The sequence below is a fragment of the Megascapheus bottae genome, chromosome 17 (genome assembly GCF_031878675.1).
Source record: "Megascapheus bottae isolate mThoBot1 chromosome 17, mThoBot2.hap1, whole genome shotgun sequence".
Lineage (NCBI taxonomy): Eukaryota > Metazoa > Chordata > Mammalia > Rodentia > Geomyidae > Megascapheus > Megascapheus bottae.
In genome coordinates this window covers 12,715,625-12,731,357 of record NC_143525.1, presented here as the reverse complement: position 1 = coordinate 12,731,357, position 15,733 = coordinate 12,715,625, and the positions used below count along the sequence as shown (strand labels likewise).

The following is a 15,733-nucleotide window of genomic DNA, read 5'->3' as shown; positions in this document are numbered from 1 at the left end:
GGGCTGGCTTTGAACTGTGATCCTCAGATCTCGGCCTCCTGAGTAGCTAGGATTACAGGCGTGAGCTACCACACTCGGTTTAATATCTCATTTTTATGCCTAGGCCAGTGTGGACTGTAATTGTACTACTTGTACTTCTCCGTATCACTAGGGATGACAAGCATGTGCCACTTCACCCGGCCATTGTGCTTCCCCTGGAACTGACATAACTGTGCTCAGACATCAAATAAGATGGACTCTCAAACATTTACACCCAGGCTGGCCTCAAACTGCTTTCTGCCTCCCAAGTACCTTGGATTACATGTTTAAGCTACCTGCTTAAATATTATTTTTCATGTGAGTTTTGTCTTTTGGGTTTTTTTGTTGGTTTTAGTGACAGAGAGGTTTGAACCCAGGACCTAATACCACTAAAGCAAGCATCCAAGTGGCTTAAGTTGGAGTTGTGTGTATGTGTGTATTTCAAACTTTATGCCTCAGTGACTTTTTCTGTAAAAATAATAGCAACTGGCCAGGCACTGTTGGCTCACACCTATAATCCTAAGGATCAAAGTCAGCATAGGCAGAAAAGTCAATGAAACTTTTTTTTTTTTTTTGCCAGTCCTGGGTCTTAAACTCAGAACCTGGGTACTGTCCCTCAGCTGCTTTTACTTAAGGCTAACACTCTACCACTCTACCACTTGAGCCACTTCTGGCTTTTTCTGTGTAAGGAATGGAACCCAGGGCTTATTGCATGCTAGGCAAGCACTCTATCATTAATCCACACTCCCAGCCTCAATGAGACTCCTATCTCCAATTTACCATCAAAAGCTGGAAATGGAGCTATGGCTTATGTGGTAGAGTGTCAGCCTTGAGCAAAAAAATTAAAGGGAGAGTGCCTACAGCCAGAGTTCAAGTCCCAGTGCAGACACATACAAAAGAGTTAAGTGTTAAAGTTGGAAGTGGTGCTCTGGCTCAAGTGGTACAGCTCTAGCCTTGAGAAAAAAGTCCAAGGACAGTGCTCAGGCCCTGAGTTCAGGCCCCATGCCTGGCAAAACAAATTAATTAATTAAATTAAAAATTAAAATTTTTTTAAAAAAAGTTAAATGTCACAGGACTGTTTCCAAGATTATAGGATCAGTATATGTCAAATATCAAGAACACTTCTGAGCTAGGCACTGCTGGCTCATGCCTGTAATCCTAACTATGCCGAAAGCTGAGATCTAAGGATTTCAGTTTGAAGCCAGCCCAGGCAAAAATAAATAAATAAAGCCACAGCGCCACTTCCAGCTTTTTCAGTTTATGTGGTACTAAGGAATTGAAGCCAGGGCTTCAAGCATGCTAGGCAAGCACATTACCACTAAGCCACATTCTCAGCCCTGGTAACTGTTCTTATGAGCCCTGATCCAACACTCAAGTGAACTCACTGTGAGCCTTGCTCCACCTTCCTTCCCCACCCCACCCCCCAGTGTACACTCGAGCCGTTTATTTCATTCAGTGGCAGGCGCTCTCCAGCTCTCCTGAGGCTGGTGGTGGCCCGGCCCTCATCCCTCTTCTGCCCACTCCTACCTCTTTAGTTCCTCCTTCAGCATCTTTCCAGCTTCAGTTCACAGACAGCAGCCTCCTCCTGTGAACTTCTCTGTTCTAGACCCACCTCGCTTCTTCTCGGCCTCCCTCACTTCCTCTTTGTAGGTTACTCATCCGCTCTCACCACCCTTCTTCCCTGCACCTGTCTGTCTCTTCTCTTTCCCAGCCCAGACCCATGCCTGTCCTTCCTCCCACAAAAGAGCACACTGTGGTCTTGTTTGGCACCAGTGTTTATTTCCAAGAAGATCTTGAAGTTCTGCTCAGTGGGGTCCTGGGGCCTCCAAATTCTTATTTGGCTTTTGGGTTACGGAACTTTCGTCCAGCAAAGACAGCTTTGTCCCCGAGAGACTCTTCAATCCTAGAAAACAGACCAAGGCAGAATTGTCACCTGCCACTAGCATGCCCAGCCCTCCCCCCACTGCCCAACCACCAGTGCCCTGCTGTACCTCATAAGTTGGTTGTATTTGGCTAGACGCTCAGAGCGACAGGGGGCGCCAGTCTTAATCTGAGATAGGAAGAGGGATTGGGAGGTTGGGTAAGGGTGAGCTGAAGGGGTTGGGCTGGGCCCAAAGAACAGCCTGTGATGGCATTCAACCAAGAGCCAGAACTCTGAGGATGCCAGTGATCAGACACTCAGAGGGAAGCCCCGAGTACCTGGCCAGTGCAGAGCCCCACCACGAGGTCAGCAATGAAAGTGTCCTCAGTCTCTCCGGAGCGGTGGCTCACCATCACACCCCAGCCATTAGACTGAGCCAGTTTGCATCTGAGTAGAGAAGACGTGGTTAAATGGCCCTGTGAGACCCCAGGAGGAAAAGCCAGGGAACACAGCTTTTTTGCTTTAACTAATGATGTCTTTCCTCTCTTCTCTCTCTCTGCTGCCCATCCCACCCATCTCTTTTTTTTTTTTAACCAATCCTTGGACTTGAAGTAAGGATTTGAATGATAGACCTGAGCTTCTCCTTTTTTTTTTTTTTAATTTTTTTATTTGTGGGTCATAGGGCTTGAACTCTGGGCCTGGATGCTGTCCCTGAGCTCTTCAGCTCAAGGCTACCGCCATACCCCTTGAGCCACAGCACCATGTCCAGTTTTTTGGTAGTTAATTGGAGATAAGAGTCTCACAGACTTTAGTGCCCTGGCTGGCTTTGAACTGAAATCCTCAGATCCCTCAGATCTCAGCCTCCTGAGTAACTAGGATTACAGGCTTGAGCCACCCACCATGCCCGGCTCCTGAGTTTCTTTTGCTCAAGGATGGCACTCTGCCACTTGAACCACAGCTCTACTTCTGGGTTTTGTTATTGTTTTGGTAGTTCACTGGCTATAAGAATCTCACATACTTTCCTGCCCCAGCTTGCTTCAAACTATGATTCTGACTTCAGTCTCCTGAGTAGCTAGGATTTATAGGCATGAGCCTCAGATGCCCAACACTTCCTTCTTCTTCTGCTTCTTTCTTTTTTTTTTTTTTTTTTGGTGCTGGTACTAGGGCTTGAACTCAGGACCTGGGAGCTGTCCCTTAGCTTTTTCACTGAAGGCTGGTGATCTAAGATTTGAGCTCCACTTCCAGTTTTTGAGTGGTTAACTACAGATAAAGAGTCTCATGAACTTTTCTTTCTTTCTTTTTTCTTTTTCTTCTTTTTTTTTCTAGTCCTGGGACTTGAACTCAGGGCCTGGCACTGTCCTTGAGCTTTCTCAAGGCTAGTGGTCTACCACTTGAACCACAGCACCACTTCTGTTTTTTTCTGTGTATGTGGTACCAAGGAATCAAACACAGAGCTTCGTGCATGTTATGCAAGCACTCTACCACTAGGCCAAATGCCCAGTGCCTAGGATTTATTTTCCTATAACTGTTTTAAAGTAAGGAAAAATAGAGGGGAGAGAGAGAGACAGAGACAGAGAGAGACAGAGACAGAGACAGAGACAGAGAGAGAAATAGTTTCTGCTTCCCATTAGGAAATGAGGGTTAAAGATACCGAGATTTCTGACCTTGAATTGGGGCTCTGGGAGATTGGTGAAGGAAACAGCAGAGGGTAAGGGACATAGCAGAGACACAGGAGTTCTTGGAGTCAGGCCTGGGTTAGTCAGAGTCTTCAAGCCAAATGCTAGGGGAGGGGTGGAGTTGGGGAGATAGTGGGTCAGACTGGAGTGGGTAAAGCTGGGGCTGCCATGGCTTGGGAAGAGATACTCACGCCTGGATGGACTCAGTCACTGAGCCGATCTGGTTGACCTTCAGCAGCAGGCAGTTACAGGCCTTCTTCTCAACGGCCTGAGCGATTCTCTTGGGGTTGGTGACGGTGAGGTCATCGCCTACAATCTGGATGTCTACTCCGGAGAGGAAGGAGGTCCATGTGGCCCAGTCATCCTGGTCAAAGGGGTCCTCAATGGAGACCACTGGCAGGGTTGGAAAGAGAGTCAAATTCTAAGAGGCAGAGTTTGAATGAATGGGGTTTAGAAGGCACTGATAATTGGAAGGTCTTCCATGGTGGCCAAGCCAGGCCCAGAAACGAACATGAAGCAGCTGCAGGGAACTGGGGCAAGCACATAGGAGCATCTTGGAGTCTCACCAGGGTAGTTCTTGATGAAGCTCTTGTACAGCTCCCCAAGCTTCTCTCCAGTAATGTGCCGGGCAGGATCATCCGGGGACTTGAAGTCAAGATCGTACTTCCCATTGCGATAGAATTCAGATGCTGCAACGTCCATTCCAATCACCACCTTGTCCGGATAACCAGCTGCCTGGATAGCCGTCTTCAGAAGCTCCAGAGCTGGGAGAGGAGCAGGAAAGGACCTGAGACTCCAGGATCCCCACATCTGTGCAGACACTCCTCCCCAACACCCATGGCGACCCGAGGGGAGGGGGTCTGGTGTCCTGGGTGCTCAGCACTGACCCTCATTGTTCTCCAGGATGTTGGGTGCAAAGCCACCCTCGTCCCCCACATTGGTCGCGTCCTTCCCATACTTGGCCTTGATGACCCCCTTCAGGTGGTGGTAGACCTCGGCACCGATACGCATGGCTTCCTTGAAGGAGCTGGCTCCCACGGGCAGAATCATGAACTCCTGCATGGCCAGCTTGTTTCCAGCATGGGAGCCCCCATTGATTACGTTGAAGGCCTAGGACAGGGAGAGGGTACTCAGATACAGGCTGGGGTGTGAGATGTCAGGAAGGGAGGAATAGGCCAGGAGTGTGGTCTAGGGGTAGAGTGTTTGCCTAACATGGATGAAGCCCTGGGTTCAATTCCTTGGTCACTACATACACAGAAAATGCCAAAAGTGGTGTTGTGGCTCAAGATGGAGAGCACTAGCCTTGAGCAAAAAACAACAACAACAAAAAACACCTCAAGGACAGTGCCCAGGCCCTGAGTTCAAGCCCCAGAACTAGCCAAAAAAAAAGAAAAGAGAGAGGGGCTGGGAGTTTGGCCTAGTGGGTAAAGTGTTTGCCTAGCGTGCGTGAAGACCCGGGTTTGATTCCTTGCTATCACATACATACAAAAAAACTGGAAGTGGTGCTGAGGCTCAAGTGGTAGAGCTCTAGCCTTGAGAAAGTCCAAGGACAGTGCTCAGGCCCTGAGCTCAAGCCCAGGACTGGCAAAAAGAAAAAAGAGAGAGAGCAAGGGCGGGGGGAATATTCCAGCTTAAGCTGGAATACCAACTTCCTTATACCTATGACTAGTTAAGTGGTCTAGGATGAGTAATTTTACTCCTTTGAGTCTTTTTCCTCATGTCTACAAAATAGAAATAATACCACTACTTCCCTATAGAATCTTTTGTTAAAAATGGGACACTGGTGGTTCACACCTGTTAATCCTAGCTACTCAGGAAGCTAGGATCTGAGGATTGAGGTTTAAAGCTCGCCATGACAGAAAAGCTCATAAGACTTTTATTTATTTATTTATTTTTTGCCAGTCCTGGGCTTGAGCTGAGGGCCTGAGCACTGTCCTTGGACTTTCTCAAGGCTAGAGCTCTACCACTTGAGCCTCAGCACCACTTCCGGCTTTTTTCTATGTATGTGGTACCGAGGAATCGAACCCGGGTCTTCATGCATGCTAGGCAAGCACTTTAACCACTAGGCCAAACTCCCGGCCCCTCATAAGACTTTTATCCCCAAACAAGTACAACTGGGCATTGGTGGCTCACACCTGTAATCCTAGCTACTCAGGAGGCTGAGATCTGAGGACTGTGACTTGAAGCCAGCCCAGGCAGGAAAGACTATATGGATCTCCAATTAACCAGCCCAAAGCTGAAAGTAGAGCTGTAGCTCAAGTGGTAGAAAGCTAACCTTGAGCAAAAACAAAATCTCAGACACAGTTCCTAGGCCCAAGTTCAAGACCCGGGACTGACATAAACTAAAATCAAATTAAAAAGCCAAGTACAAGGCTCTGAGTTCAAGCCCCAGAACCACACACACACATACACACAGAAACTTATGATAAAGTTCCTCACCTATGCCTAAGATTTTTATGGCACTCCTCCAAGTATTCTACACAAATTTGTTCATTTCACTCTCAAAATACCTCTTTGTCCTTGATATTATCATTCCCCTCTCTTTACTAAGGAAACCATAGCTCAGGGAGCGTCAAATCACACAAGTAGTGAACATACAGGGCCACCCGTCTTTTGGGTCTGTACTCTTACACATCTTCTTTAGTAAGTAACAATAAATGATGACATTATTGAGACTGAACTCAAAGGCTTCCATTAAGAGGGCATTGGTTTCCTAAGAAGACTCAGGAAGATACAGAGAAATGTGAAGATTTTTACTGTAAAGAAGCTGTCAATCTGATTTGGGGAGGTAGGGATGAAACGAGTCTAGAGTTACAGGCTCAAGTCTGTAATCCTAGCTACTCAGGAGGCTGAGATCTGAGGATTGTGGTCCAAAGCCAGCCCAAGCACTAAAGATCATGAGACTCTTATCTCCAATTAACCACTAGAAAACTGGAAGTTGCGCGGTGGCTCAAAGTGGTAGAATGTTAGCTTTGAGCTGAAGAGCTTAGGGACAACACCCAGGTCCAGGGATGAGTAGTAGCCTTGAGCTGAAGAGCTCAAGGACAGCACCCAGGCCCAGAGTCTAGGCTCCATAACCAACCAAAAAAAAAAAAAGTAATGAGTTAAAATGAATGAAATGAATTGAAAAGAATTAATAAAAGACTTTATAAAATAATTAAATGAAGCCAGATGCCTGTAATCCTCACTACTCAGGAGGATCTGAGGATCACAGTCTGAAGCCAGCCATGGGAAAGTCCATTAGACTCCTTTATCTCTGGTTAACAACCAAAAAGCCAGGAAATGGAGTTGTGGCTAAAGTGGTATAGTGTCATCCTTACGCAAAATTCCCAGGCGCTTAGTTCAAGCCCCAGTAATGGCTAAATAAATAACTTAAGTCAGGTGCTGATGGCTCATGCTTGTAATCCTAACTACTCAGGAGTCTGAGATTTTGAGGATTGGGGTTCAAAATCAGCCTGGGCAGGAAAATCAAAAAGCCAGAAGTGGAGCTGTGGCTCAAGTGGTAGAGTGTTAGTCTTGAGCACAGACGCTCAAGAGCACCCAGAGTTGATGTTTCAGGACTGGTGTGTGCTCACATATGTGTGTGTGTGTGAACACACACACACACACACACACACACACACACACACACAGAATGACTTAATGAAGGTACTGAATTACACAGCCAGGCTAAGTGGATGGTGTGGATTGTAGGAAAGAGGGAGGAGCTGTAGCTCAGAGAAGTTTGATTTCAGGAAACTGCTCATTTGGAGCTGGTTAAAAATTCTGAAAGGGATATTTTCCACTGGGGATCTGGAAGGGGTGGCCACACTTACAGGTACTGGAAGTACAAGGTCAGGGTTCCCAGCAAGGTCTGCAATGTGCCGGTAGAGTGGGACCCCCTTCTCAGCCGCTCCTGCCTTACACACTGCCAAAGACACGCCCAGGATAGCATTGGCCCCAAACTTGGCTGGAAGGAGGCAAAAGGGAAGGAAAGAGTAAGATCTTCTCTTGCAAGATATTAAGTTATTTCCTTGAACATTAAGCTAGGAAGAAGCCAAGGTACCAAGGCATGGACCACAAACATTTTGTTATATCTTTCCCTTCCCAGCCTTGAGGCAAGCTCTTCTGAGCAACCTCCTCTGCCCCCAGGGGGCTTAAAGTGTCAGTTTCACATCTGTGTCCACAGCCAAGTAGCTGGCCTGGCAGAGGGCAGGCCTCAGGAAATGCCTGTGGGATGAATAAAAAGCCATCCAGCAATGATGTGCCCAAGGATGTGGGACACAAAAATAGCCTGAGCCAGATCTCAGCCTCTGTGGTTTCTCCCTACCTCTCCTGCACCCTTGCATCTTCCCAGTCACTGGCCCTTCACTCACACTTATTTTCTGTCCCGTCCAGCTCAATCATAAACTTGTCCACTTTTTCTTGATCCACAACACTTAGTTTCTGGAAGGACAGGTTTGAAGAGAGAAGGGCAGAGGTTAGATTTCTCTCCAGTGTCAGGGCATGTGCAGGAGGAGACAGGACAAATGAAAATACTTAGGTGGGAGGGAGGTTTCATGGCGGGGAGAGGAGAAAAGGAGCTGGCTTCTTCAACTTACCTTTTCCAGCAAAGCCGGCCCCAGAGTCTTGTTGATGTGTTCTACAGCCTTCAACACTCCTAGAGGCCAGAGGAAGGGTTCCAATTCTCAAGTGAAGCAGGCCTCTCACGGGCTTTCAGATCCAGTCTTCTACCCCTGTGAGCTCATGTCCTGAAACCACCCACACAAGTTTTCTCCGCCTTGGCTTTGGCTCACCTTTTCCCAGGTAGCGTGCTTTGTCTCCATCTCTTAGTTCCAGAGCTTCATAGATACCTGTAGATGCTCCACTGGGCACAGCTGCTCGGAATCGTCCTGAGACAGGAGGAAGGGGAAGATCAGAGAGCCCCTCCCAAGTGCTAGGGTCTCCTCCGAGGACCCAGAGAAGAGGGAGGGGGGAAGAAGACAGAAAGGAGGAACACACACACACACACACACACACACACACACACACACACACACACACACAGAGTTTTGATTGGAGCCCAGTTGAACCCAGAGGGCCTGGGAAGCACAAGGCCTTTGGGAGACAAAGGCCAAGTGTTTTTCTTTTTTTGGGGGGGGGGTCTTCTAAGGGGAAAGGAAGTCAATGGGCCTGTTACCCTTGGCTGTGTGCAGGTCCACCTCCACTGTGGGGTTTCCCCTGGAATCCAGGATTTCCCGGGCAAAGATTTTCTGCATGGCCATGGCTGTACCACAAGAGCTGTGAGTTAGTGTGACAGTTGATCCCTCAAGGAACTAGAAATCCCTTGCCCTTTAAGAGCTAAAGATTTGCCACTCCAAGAAGGCAGGTGCTGCAGCTAAATATAACTCATAAAAAGGTCACAGACCAGAGGCAGGCCCAGCCCCCTCCCCCACTCAGAGCAGCTCCTCTTCCACCCTCAGTCCGAAGAACTCCTGGGGTCCCACACTGTTCTGAGAACTAACTATCCAAAAGTTACACCATGCCTTCTTCCATCCTTCTCATTCTTCTTCCTTTCTCTCACCAATCCAGGGGCTTGAACTCTGGGCCTGGGCGTTATCCCCGAACTTTTGCTCAAGGCTAGCACTCTACCACTTGGGCCACAGCACCAATTCTATTTTTATTTTTGTAATTTACCAGAGCTAAGAATTTCATGGACTTTCCTGCCCAGGCTGGCTTTAAACCATAATTCTCATATCTCAGCCCCCTAAGTATCAAGGATTATAGGTAGGAGCCACCAGTCTGGCCCATCCTTCTTTCTGGTCAAGCAATGTGTTGGACAAGGCTTCCTAGCCACCAAATCATCTGGTTCCAACATGCTCCTAGGCCCCCAAGTTCTCCAACTCTAACTTTCTCCTTCCTCACTCCTGTTCCTAAGGTCCTTTCCCTTTATCCTTGGGTTCTCCCAGGATCCTGCTTTGCTCCAGCAATTCCAATCTCTCTCAAGCATCCCCAATACTAGGAGGAAATAAAAGCGGAAATTTTCCCTTTCTCCAGGTCGGCACCACCCACACCTGCACGCCCTGTGGTTGGAAGGCTCACCAGACCTGGGATATCTTCTCCGGAGCTCTAGCTTCTAGGTGGCAGCTGGGACAGTGTCAGCCCACCCCCTCTCAGGCTGGGCATTTATCCCCAAGCCACCCTGATCCCCCAGCCAGCCCCGCCTCTCTGCTCCATCCTCCCCCTCCACACTGGGCTGGCAGCCAAGTGCCCACTACAGCCTAAAGCAGAAGCATTTGGCCCTGGGCACCTGCCCCTTTCCAAAGGTTAATGAATACTTCCCCTAACATGCTTTCTATTCTTAATTAAAAAAAAAAAAAGCCATACTTTAAATTCCATCCCTTGAAAGGAGGAAGAGCTTAAAGTTGGGGGGTCTCTCCCCTCCCCCAGGATTATATTCCCCTTTTCCAAAGGTTAAAGAGGAACCGGTGCCCTTTAGGAAAGGCCAGAGGTAACCTGAGCCCTGCAGGGCTGGGGAGGGGGCCTGGAAGAGGGGCTGCGGGGCTGACAGCGCGCGGGCTCTGCAGTTCCGCAGGGCTCGGCTATGAGTGTGTGTGTGTGTATGAGTGAGTGTGTGTGAGTGTGTGAGTGAGTGTGTGTGTATGAGTGAGTGTGTGTGAGTGTGTGAGTGTGTGTGTATGAGTGAGTGTGTGTGAGTGTGTGAGTGAGTGTGAGTGTGTGTGTGTATGAGTGTATGTGTGTGTGTGTGTGTGTTGGGGTAGGCGGTTAGGGGCCGGGGGCGCCGGGCCCCCAGGTGCGAGAGGGTCTCACCTCTCAGGGTCCTCATGTCGGCCCCGCTCGTCCGTCCCGGGCGGCGGCGGGAGGGGGCCAGGAGACGGATTTAGACGGCGCCGGGCGCGGGGCCCGTGGAGCACCGAGGCGCACTTGCCGCCCCGCGTGGAGCCCGCTGGTCAGGAGCCCGGCACCCCCCGCCCGTCCCCCGGTCGCTTCGGCCCGCGACCCCCGCCCTTCAGGGAGTGATGTTAGGTCAGGAGTGAGAAGGCGGCATGGACGGGAGGAGGGGCGGCCTTTTGTGCGGGTGGGTGCGGAGGCCGACCCCGCGGGAAGGGGTCTCCACACTCCGCGACTCTCTTCGCCCCGAGGGGCCCGGGCCTGGCGTGGGGGGCCTGGCCCCGCGTCCCGCGGCAATCTGGGCCAGCCGACGGGCGGGGATGGCGGGGCGCCTGGGCCCCTCCCGCCGGCGCCCCGCTGACTCACCCCGGCGGCCGGCTCCCAGGACTCGGCCCCGCCCGGCCCGGGTCCCGGGGTCGCTCTCCCCGCCCAGGGTCCCCACCTGTCCTCCGCGCTCCCATCTCGGCCCTCCCCCGCCCCCCTTATCTCGGGGCGGCTCCCTTCGGGATTTTTCCAGCCTGGGGTGCAGACCAGAGGTCAGGAGATGGCGAGTGGGGAGCGCCGCCACGTGCCCGGGTGACGCCCCACCCGAGCCAGCCAGTGACTCAACCTCGCGGCTGTCGAGGAACACCGGCTCGGGGGGCGTCGGGGGCCAGGGGCTGGGGTGGACCTAAAGAACGCCAGCAGACTCGCAGGGGCACCGGAGTTGCCAGGCTCAGCCGGAGGCGCCGCGGGTCCCCGGCTCCCCGCCACCCGGGCGCCCCCCCTCCACCCGCTCCCCCTTCCTCCACCCCGGCGGGCCCTCCACCTCCACGGCCCCCCTCCACCCCGGCGCCCCTCCCCCGAGGGACCGGAAGCGGCCAAGCCCCTCTGCACAGAGCTTCAGGGGTGATCGGTTCCACCGGAGCCCCAGCCCGAGCCTGCCGCCGCCCCTCGCCCCCCCTCCAAAGCCGGGCAGCGAGCGAACTGATCACCCACAAGTATTTTAACGTGAGCCTGACTGGGAAAGAAGAAACCCCGAATGGGGGGAACAAAGTAGACTGGACTTTCCCCTTTTTCAAAAAGTTGTCAACCTCGTAACTTTATTCTTCCGCCTTGAGAAATGAGTCCCGCCCGTCCCGTCCCGCCCCGCGGGCTCCGCAGCCCAGTGACCTCTGCCGAGAGCGCCTAGGGGCACGGCCGCTGACCCGCGCAGCCAGCCCCGGACGGGTGGGGCCGGGGCGTGGGGCCAGGGCCTGGCTCGGAGCCGATCCAGAGACCGGTGACCCACTGGAGCAGGGATGCGCTCCAGGGAGCCAATCCGTTCGTCCCGGGGACACACTGGGGGCCAGGTGTCCAGTGGGTACCTTTAGCCCTTGCAGAGGACCGGTTGATGGTACCCCCCACCTTTTTTTTTTTTTTGCCAATTTCCCCTTTGCTCGTTTATTGTTTAAATAAGTAAAATCAAAGAGTGCGGCGGCATACGGGCCGGCGCCCCTGTCTCTTCTAGGCGGGAGAGGTGTCCCAGGCCCGCCTTCCATCCCAGCAAAAGTCCAGGTTCGCCCGGCGCGGCGCGCGCCCGCGCAGCCGGCCGCCGGCCCCAACCGCCCCACGCGCCGTCCCTCCCGGTCCCGGCGCAGGCGCGGGCGCACGCGCCGCCGCCCGCCGTTCCTTCCCTCCGGCGGAGGTGGGGGGGGGGAAGGAGGAGTCGTTCCGTTTAACCCTGGGTTCCCCAAACTCTCAGATTTGATCCTGACTCAATTTGCATCTTGCTGATTCTTCCTCCTTTCTCGTTCCTTCATCGGCTCCTTCCCTTCCTTGGACAACAAAGTGTGACTTGTATTCACTAGACCCGGGGAGGTGAGCGCTAAGCCTTCGGTTCGACCCCGCCATCGCCCCCTGGGCTCTTCTACATAGCTTTCCATAGAACTCTGCATATTTTGCAATAGGGGGAGGGATTTTTTAAATTGCATTTGCAAAAAGTTCGCTTTCTGGGCAGCCCAAGTGGGGGAGGGAGGGAGTGGGGAGCAGGCCCCGCCCCTACCGCCCTTTGCAAATAAAAATCTAGTGGTGGGGGGGGAGGAGCAGGAAGTGGCGGTGCGAGGGCTGCTGCACAGCGAGCTGAGCCGCGGTCCGGACGGCAGCGCGTGCCCACAGCTCCCGGCCTCCCCCCGCCCGCCAGCCCGAGCAGCCCGAGCCCAGCCCGCGGCCCCCCGAAGCAGCGCCTACAGCAGCCCCAGGAACAGCGCCATGGCCGGGTGGAACGCCTACATCGACAACCTCATGGCGGACGGGACCTGTCAGGACGCGGCCATCGTAGGCTACAAGGACTCGCCCTCCGTCTGGGCCGCCGTCCCTGAGAAAACCTTCGTCAACATCACGGTATGGCGAGGCTGGCGCGGGCGGCGGCCGCGGCCGGGCGCAGACCCCCGGGAAGGGACGAGTGGGGACGGGCGCGGCCTGAGCGAGGGCCCCGAAGCCGTGGCCCGGCTTCTTCCCCGAGCGCGGCGCGAATGGCCGCTGCATGTGAGGGGCTTCTTTTCGGGGGGGGCCCGAGTCCCACGCCCCGGGTGGCGGCGCCCATCCCGCCTGCCACCCCTTCTGCGACGGGGCGTTACATCCGGGGCACACGCGGGGAGGGGCGCGGCGCCCGGCGGCGGCCCACTTCCGCCTCCTCCCGGGCGAGCGGGCACGCGCCGTGGCGGTAGCCGGGGGTTGTGATTGGGAAGGGATTCGGGGGCCCGTGGGTCCCCCAGGCCGCCAGCTCGCTTTCATCCACCATTGTTCCTCCCTCGGCGTGCGGGGGCCCTAGGCGCGTGGCCTAAGGCCCTCGCCGGTCTTCCGTGGACGCCTCGCCCCTCCCAGCTCCGTTAGGGAAGGCGAGGCCGCCGCGAGCCCGCGCGTGCTCGCGCGCGCGCACACACACTCAGCTCCTTGGCCTCCAGCATTCCTGCAAGTCCACTCCCGGAAGTCCCCTCGCCCTCCCTTCCCGCCATCCGGCGGGGCCTGCGGCGGGGGAACTTTGTGAGAAGTTCAGGGAGTGGACAAGTAAAGGCACATAGGGGATGGATGGTTGTTTCAGTCTCCACCATCACCCCCCAGGCCACACTGCCCGGAAGTGGGGAGGGGAGCGGAAGTTCAAATGGGGGGGAAGGGGATTTCCGGGCGGGAGGGTACCGGATATGGGGGCTTAGGGTGTAGGGGGGAGGGGAGAAAGGTTCCTGGGGTAACTAATGGAGAGCTTGTGTACCCCCCCCCCCCCCGGTCCACACACACACAAAAAAACCCAAAACTTTTCCAACTTTAACGGAGAAAGCCCCCAGAAGTCTCCTTCCTCCTGCAGAAGCTTAGATACCTGGATCAAACTGTACGTTACTTGGAGACCCAGGCGTCCAGGCCCCTAGCAACTCCTGCAGAACCTTTGACCAAATAAGGGCAAAGTTGCTTCTCCTGCCTCACCCGCCCCCTCCTTTCTCCTCGTCGCTTCTGCTTTTCCTGATGGGGAGTTCTGAGCATCCAAAGGCTTTGTACCTCTCCTTACTGACTTTGAGCCTCCTATATTTTTCGATTTGCTTTTCCAAATCTTTTATCCTGATTTGTATAAGTCCTTGTTTCCCCAGCTCTTCTTACCCACTCATCTTCCTAGGGTTCTTATAGCGCTAGAACAAGGTGGGAACCTTGATGGACTAGCTTCCTGGGTGATGGATCTGATCCCCGCCCCTCCTTTATTTAGCCAGTTGGTGTCGTGTGAAAGGAGGTGGTTCTTAAGGTGGGTATCTTGGTGCATTAATCTCATGGGTAAATAATTATCTTCCAGCCAGCTGAAGTTGGTGTCCTAGTTGGCAAAGACCGGTCAAGTTTTTTTGTGAATGGGCTGACACTTGGGGGCCAGAAATGTTCTGTTATCCGGGATTCACTGCTACAAGATGGAGAATTCACCATGGATCTTCGTACTAAGAGTACTGGCGGAGCCCCCACCTTCAATGTCACTGTCACCATGACTGCCAAGAGTGAGTTTGTGTCTCTCCCCCACTAAACTTTTGCTATTCCTAATATACTTCCAGTCTTCTTTAAGTTCCCCCAGTGTGGAGGGCTCAGCCCGCATTTGACTCGCATTCTGCTGTATGCTGGAACTTTAGGTAGTTCCTTCACTTCATAGTTCCTCATCTTGTAAAGAAACTGCAAGTGGGTGCTGGTGGCTTTCACCACCTGAATTCTAACTACTCAGGAGGCTGAGATCTGTGGATCACAGTCCAAAGCCAGTCCTAGGCAAGAAAGTCCGGGAAACTCTTCGTCTTTGATTAAGCAGGGAAAACACGCCCACGCACACAGTGGTGCTGTGGCTCAATTGGTAGCTTTGAGCAAAAAACTTAAGGGACAGAGTCCAGGCCCTGAATGAAAGCCTCATGATGGGCACATACATAAATACTGCACAGCATTGCCTCTTAAACCTTCTTCCTTTTGCAAGCCTTTGCAAATTGCTGTGGTCTTAGAACTGGTAGATTCTTAGGATTCTAGGCCATCATTAACTCTGGGCTGAGCTTTTTGTTAAAACTTGGGAGATGGTCTAGTCCTCCACAACCATTCCTGCCATGAGTTGTCCTGAGCCTTTGACCCCTAAATTTTAGCCTGTTCCATTCCAGCCTTTAAGCTTGATTTTCTTCTTTTGAAAAGCCCTATTGTTTCAAGATGACTGACAGCCTGCCTGTGGGGGGGGGGAGGGTTGGGAGGGATGAGGTTGGATTACAGCCCCCAGGGCAGCTGCTGAACAGCTGGCAGGGGGTAGAATTGTGACACCTGGGTCCTAGCCTTCTTTCTCTTTTCTCTGTAGCGCTAGTCCTGCTGATGGGCAAAGAAGGTGTCCATGGCGGTTTGATCAACAAGAAATGTTATGAAATGGCCTCCCACCTGCGGCGTTCCCAGTACTGACCTCGTCCATTCCTTCCCCCACTACTCCCTACAGCTTTTGCACCCCCCTCCCTTCCCATACACACACATATACCATTTTTATTTTTGGGCCATTACCCAGTATCCCTTATTGCTGCCAAAACCACATGGGCTGGGGGCAGGGGCTGGAAGGACAGATACCTCCCCCTGCCCATCCCCCTCCTGTGTGTGATTGGAAAACTTTGGTTTTTTTTTTCTGAATAAAAAAAGATTCTACTAATGTGCTGTGTGTTTTGAATTTGGGTGTCAGACAAGTGGGTGGGGGGACAGGGACTGCAGTCTACCTCCTTTATTCCTGCAATTTTTTTTTGTTCTTTTTTAAATGGTTCCCCACACCCTTACAAAAAAAAAGTATGTGCCTTCATGTTTGATCAGGGAACTA

General features: G+C 52.7%; 2 protein-coding genes across 3 annotated transcripts; one reads left to right on the top strand and one right to left on the bottom strand.

The window, feature by feature from the left end:
• Positions 1 to 1,777: 1,777 nt before the first annotated feature.
• On the bottom strand, positions 1,778 to 10,963 carry Eno3 (enolase 3). The gene is made up of 12 exons (XM_090349803.1): positions 10,345 to 10,963; positions 8,714 to 8,800; positions 8,331 to 8,426; positions 8,136 to 8,194; positions 7,911 to 7,980; positions 7,371 to 7,504; positions 4,443 to 4,665; positions 4,122 to 4,319; positions 3,747 to 3,948; positions 2,218 to 2,326; positions 2,010 to 2,068; positions 1,778 to 1,921 (listed from the first exon to the last, which is right to left on the bottom strand). Exons 1-12 carry the CDS (start codon positions 10,358 to 10,360, stop codon positions 1,852 to 1,854), a joined length of 1,323 nt encoding a protein of 440 aa, XP_090205929.1. The 5' UTR covers positions 10,361 to 10,963; the 3' UTR covers positions 1,778 to 1,851.
• A 1,213-nt stretch (positions 10,964 to 12,176) lies between these two features.
• On the top strand, positions 12,177 to 15,571 carry Pfn1 (profilin 1). 2 transcript variants are annotated; one of them, XM_090349809.1, is made up of 4 exons: positions 12,177 to 12,264; positions 12,587 to 12,786; positions 14,222 to 14,414; positions 15,236 to 15,571. In XM_090349809.1, exons 2-4 carry the CDS (start codon positions 12,655 to 12,657, stop codon positions 15,331 to 15,333), a joined length of 423 nt encoding a protein of 140 aa, XP_090205935.1. In that variant the 5' UTR covers positions 12,177 to 12,264; positions 12,587 to 12,654; the 3' UTR covers positions 15,334 to 15,571. The 2 variants fall into 2 exon arrangements, with proteins under 2 accessions (XP_090205935.1, XP_090205934.1); XM_090349808.1 differs by lacking the exon at positions 12,177 to 12,264 and having other exon boundaries at positions 12,497 to 12,786.
• Positions 15,572 to 15,733: the final 162 nt, after the last annotated feature.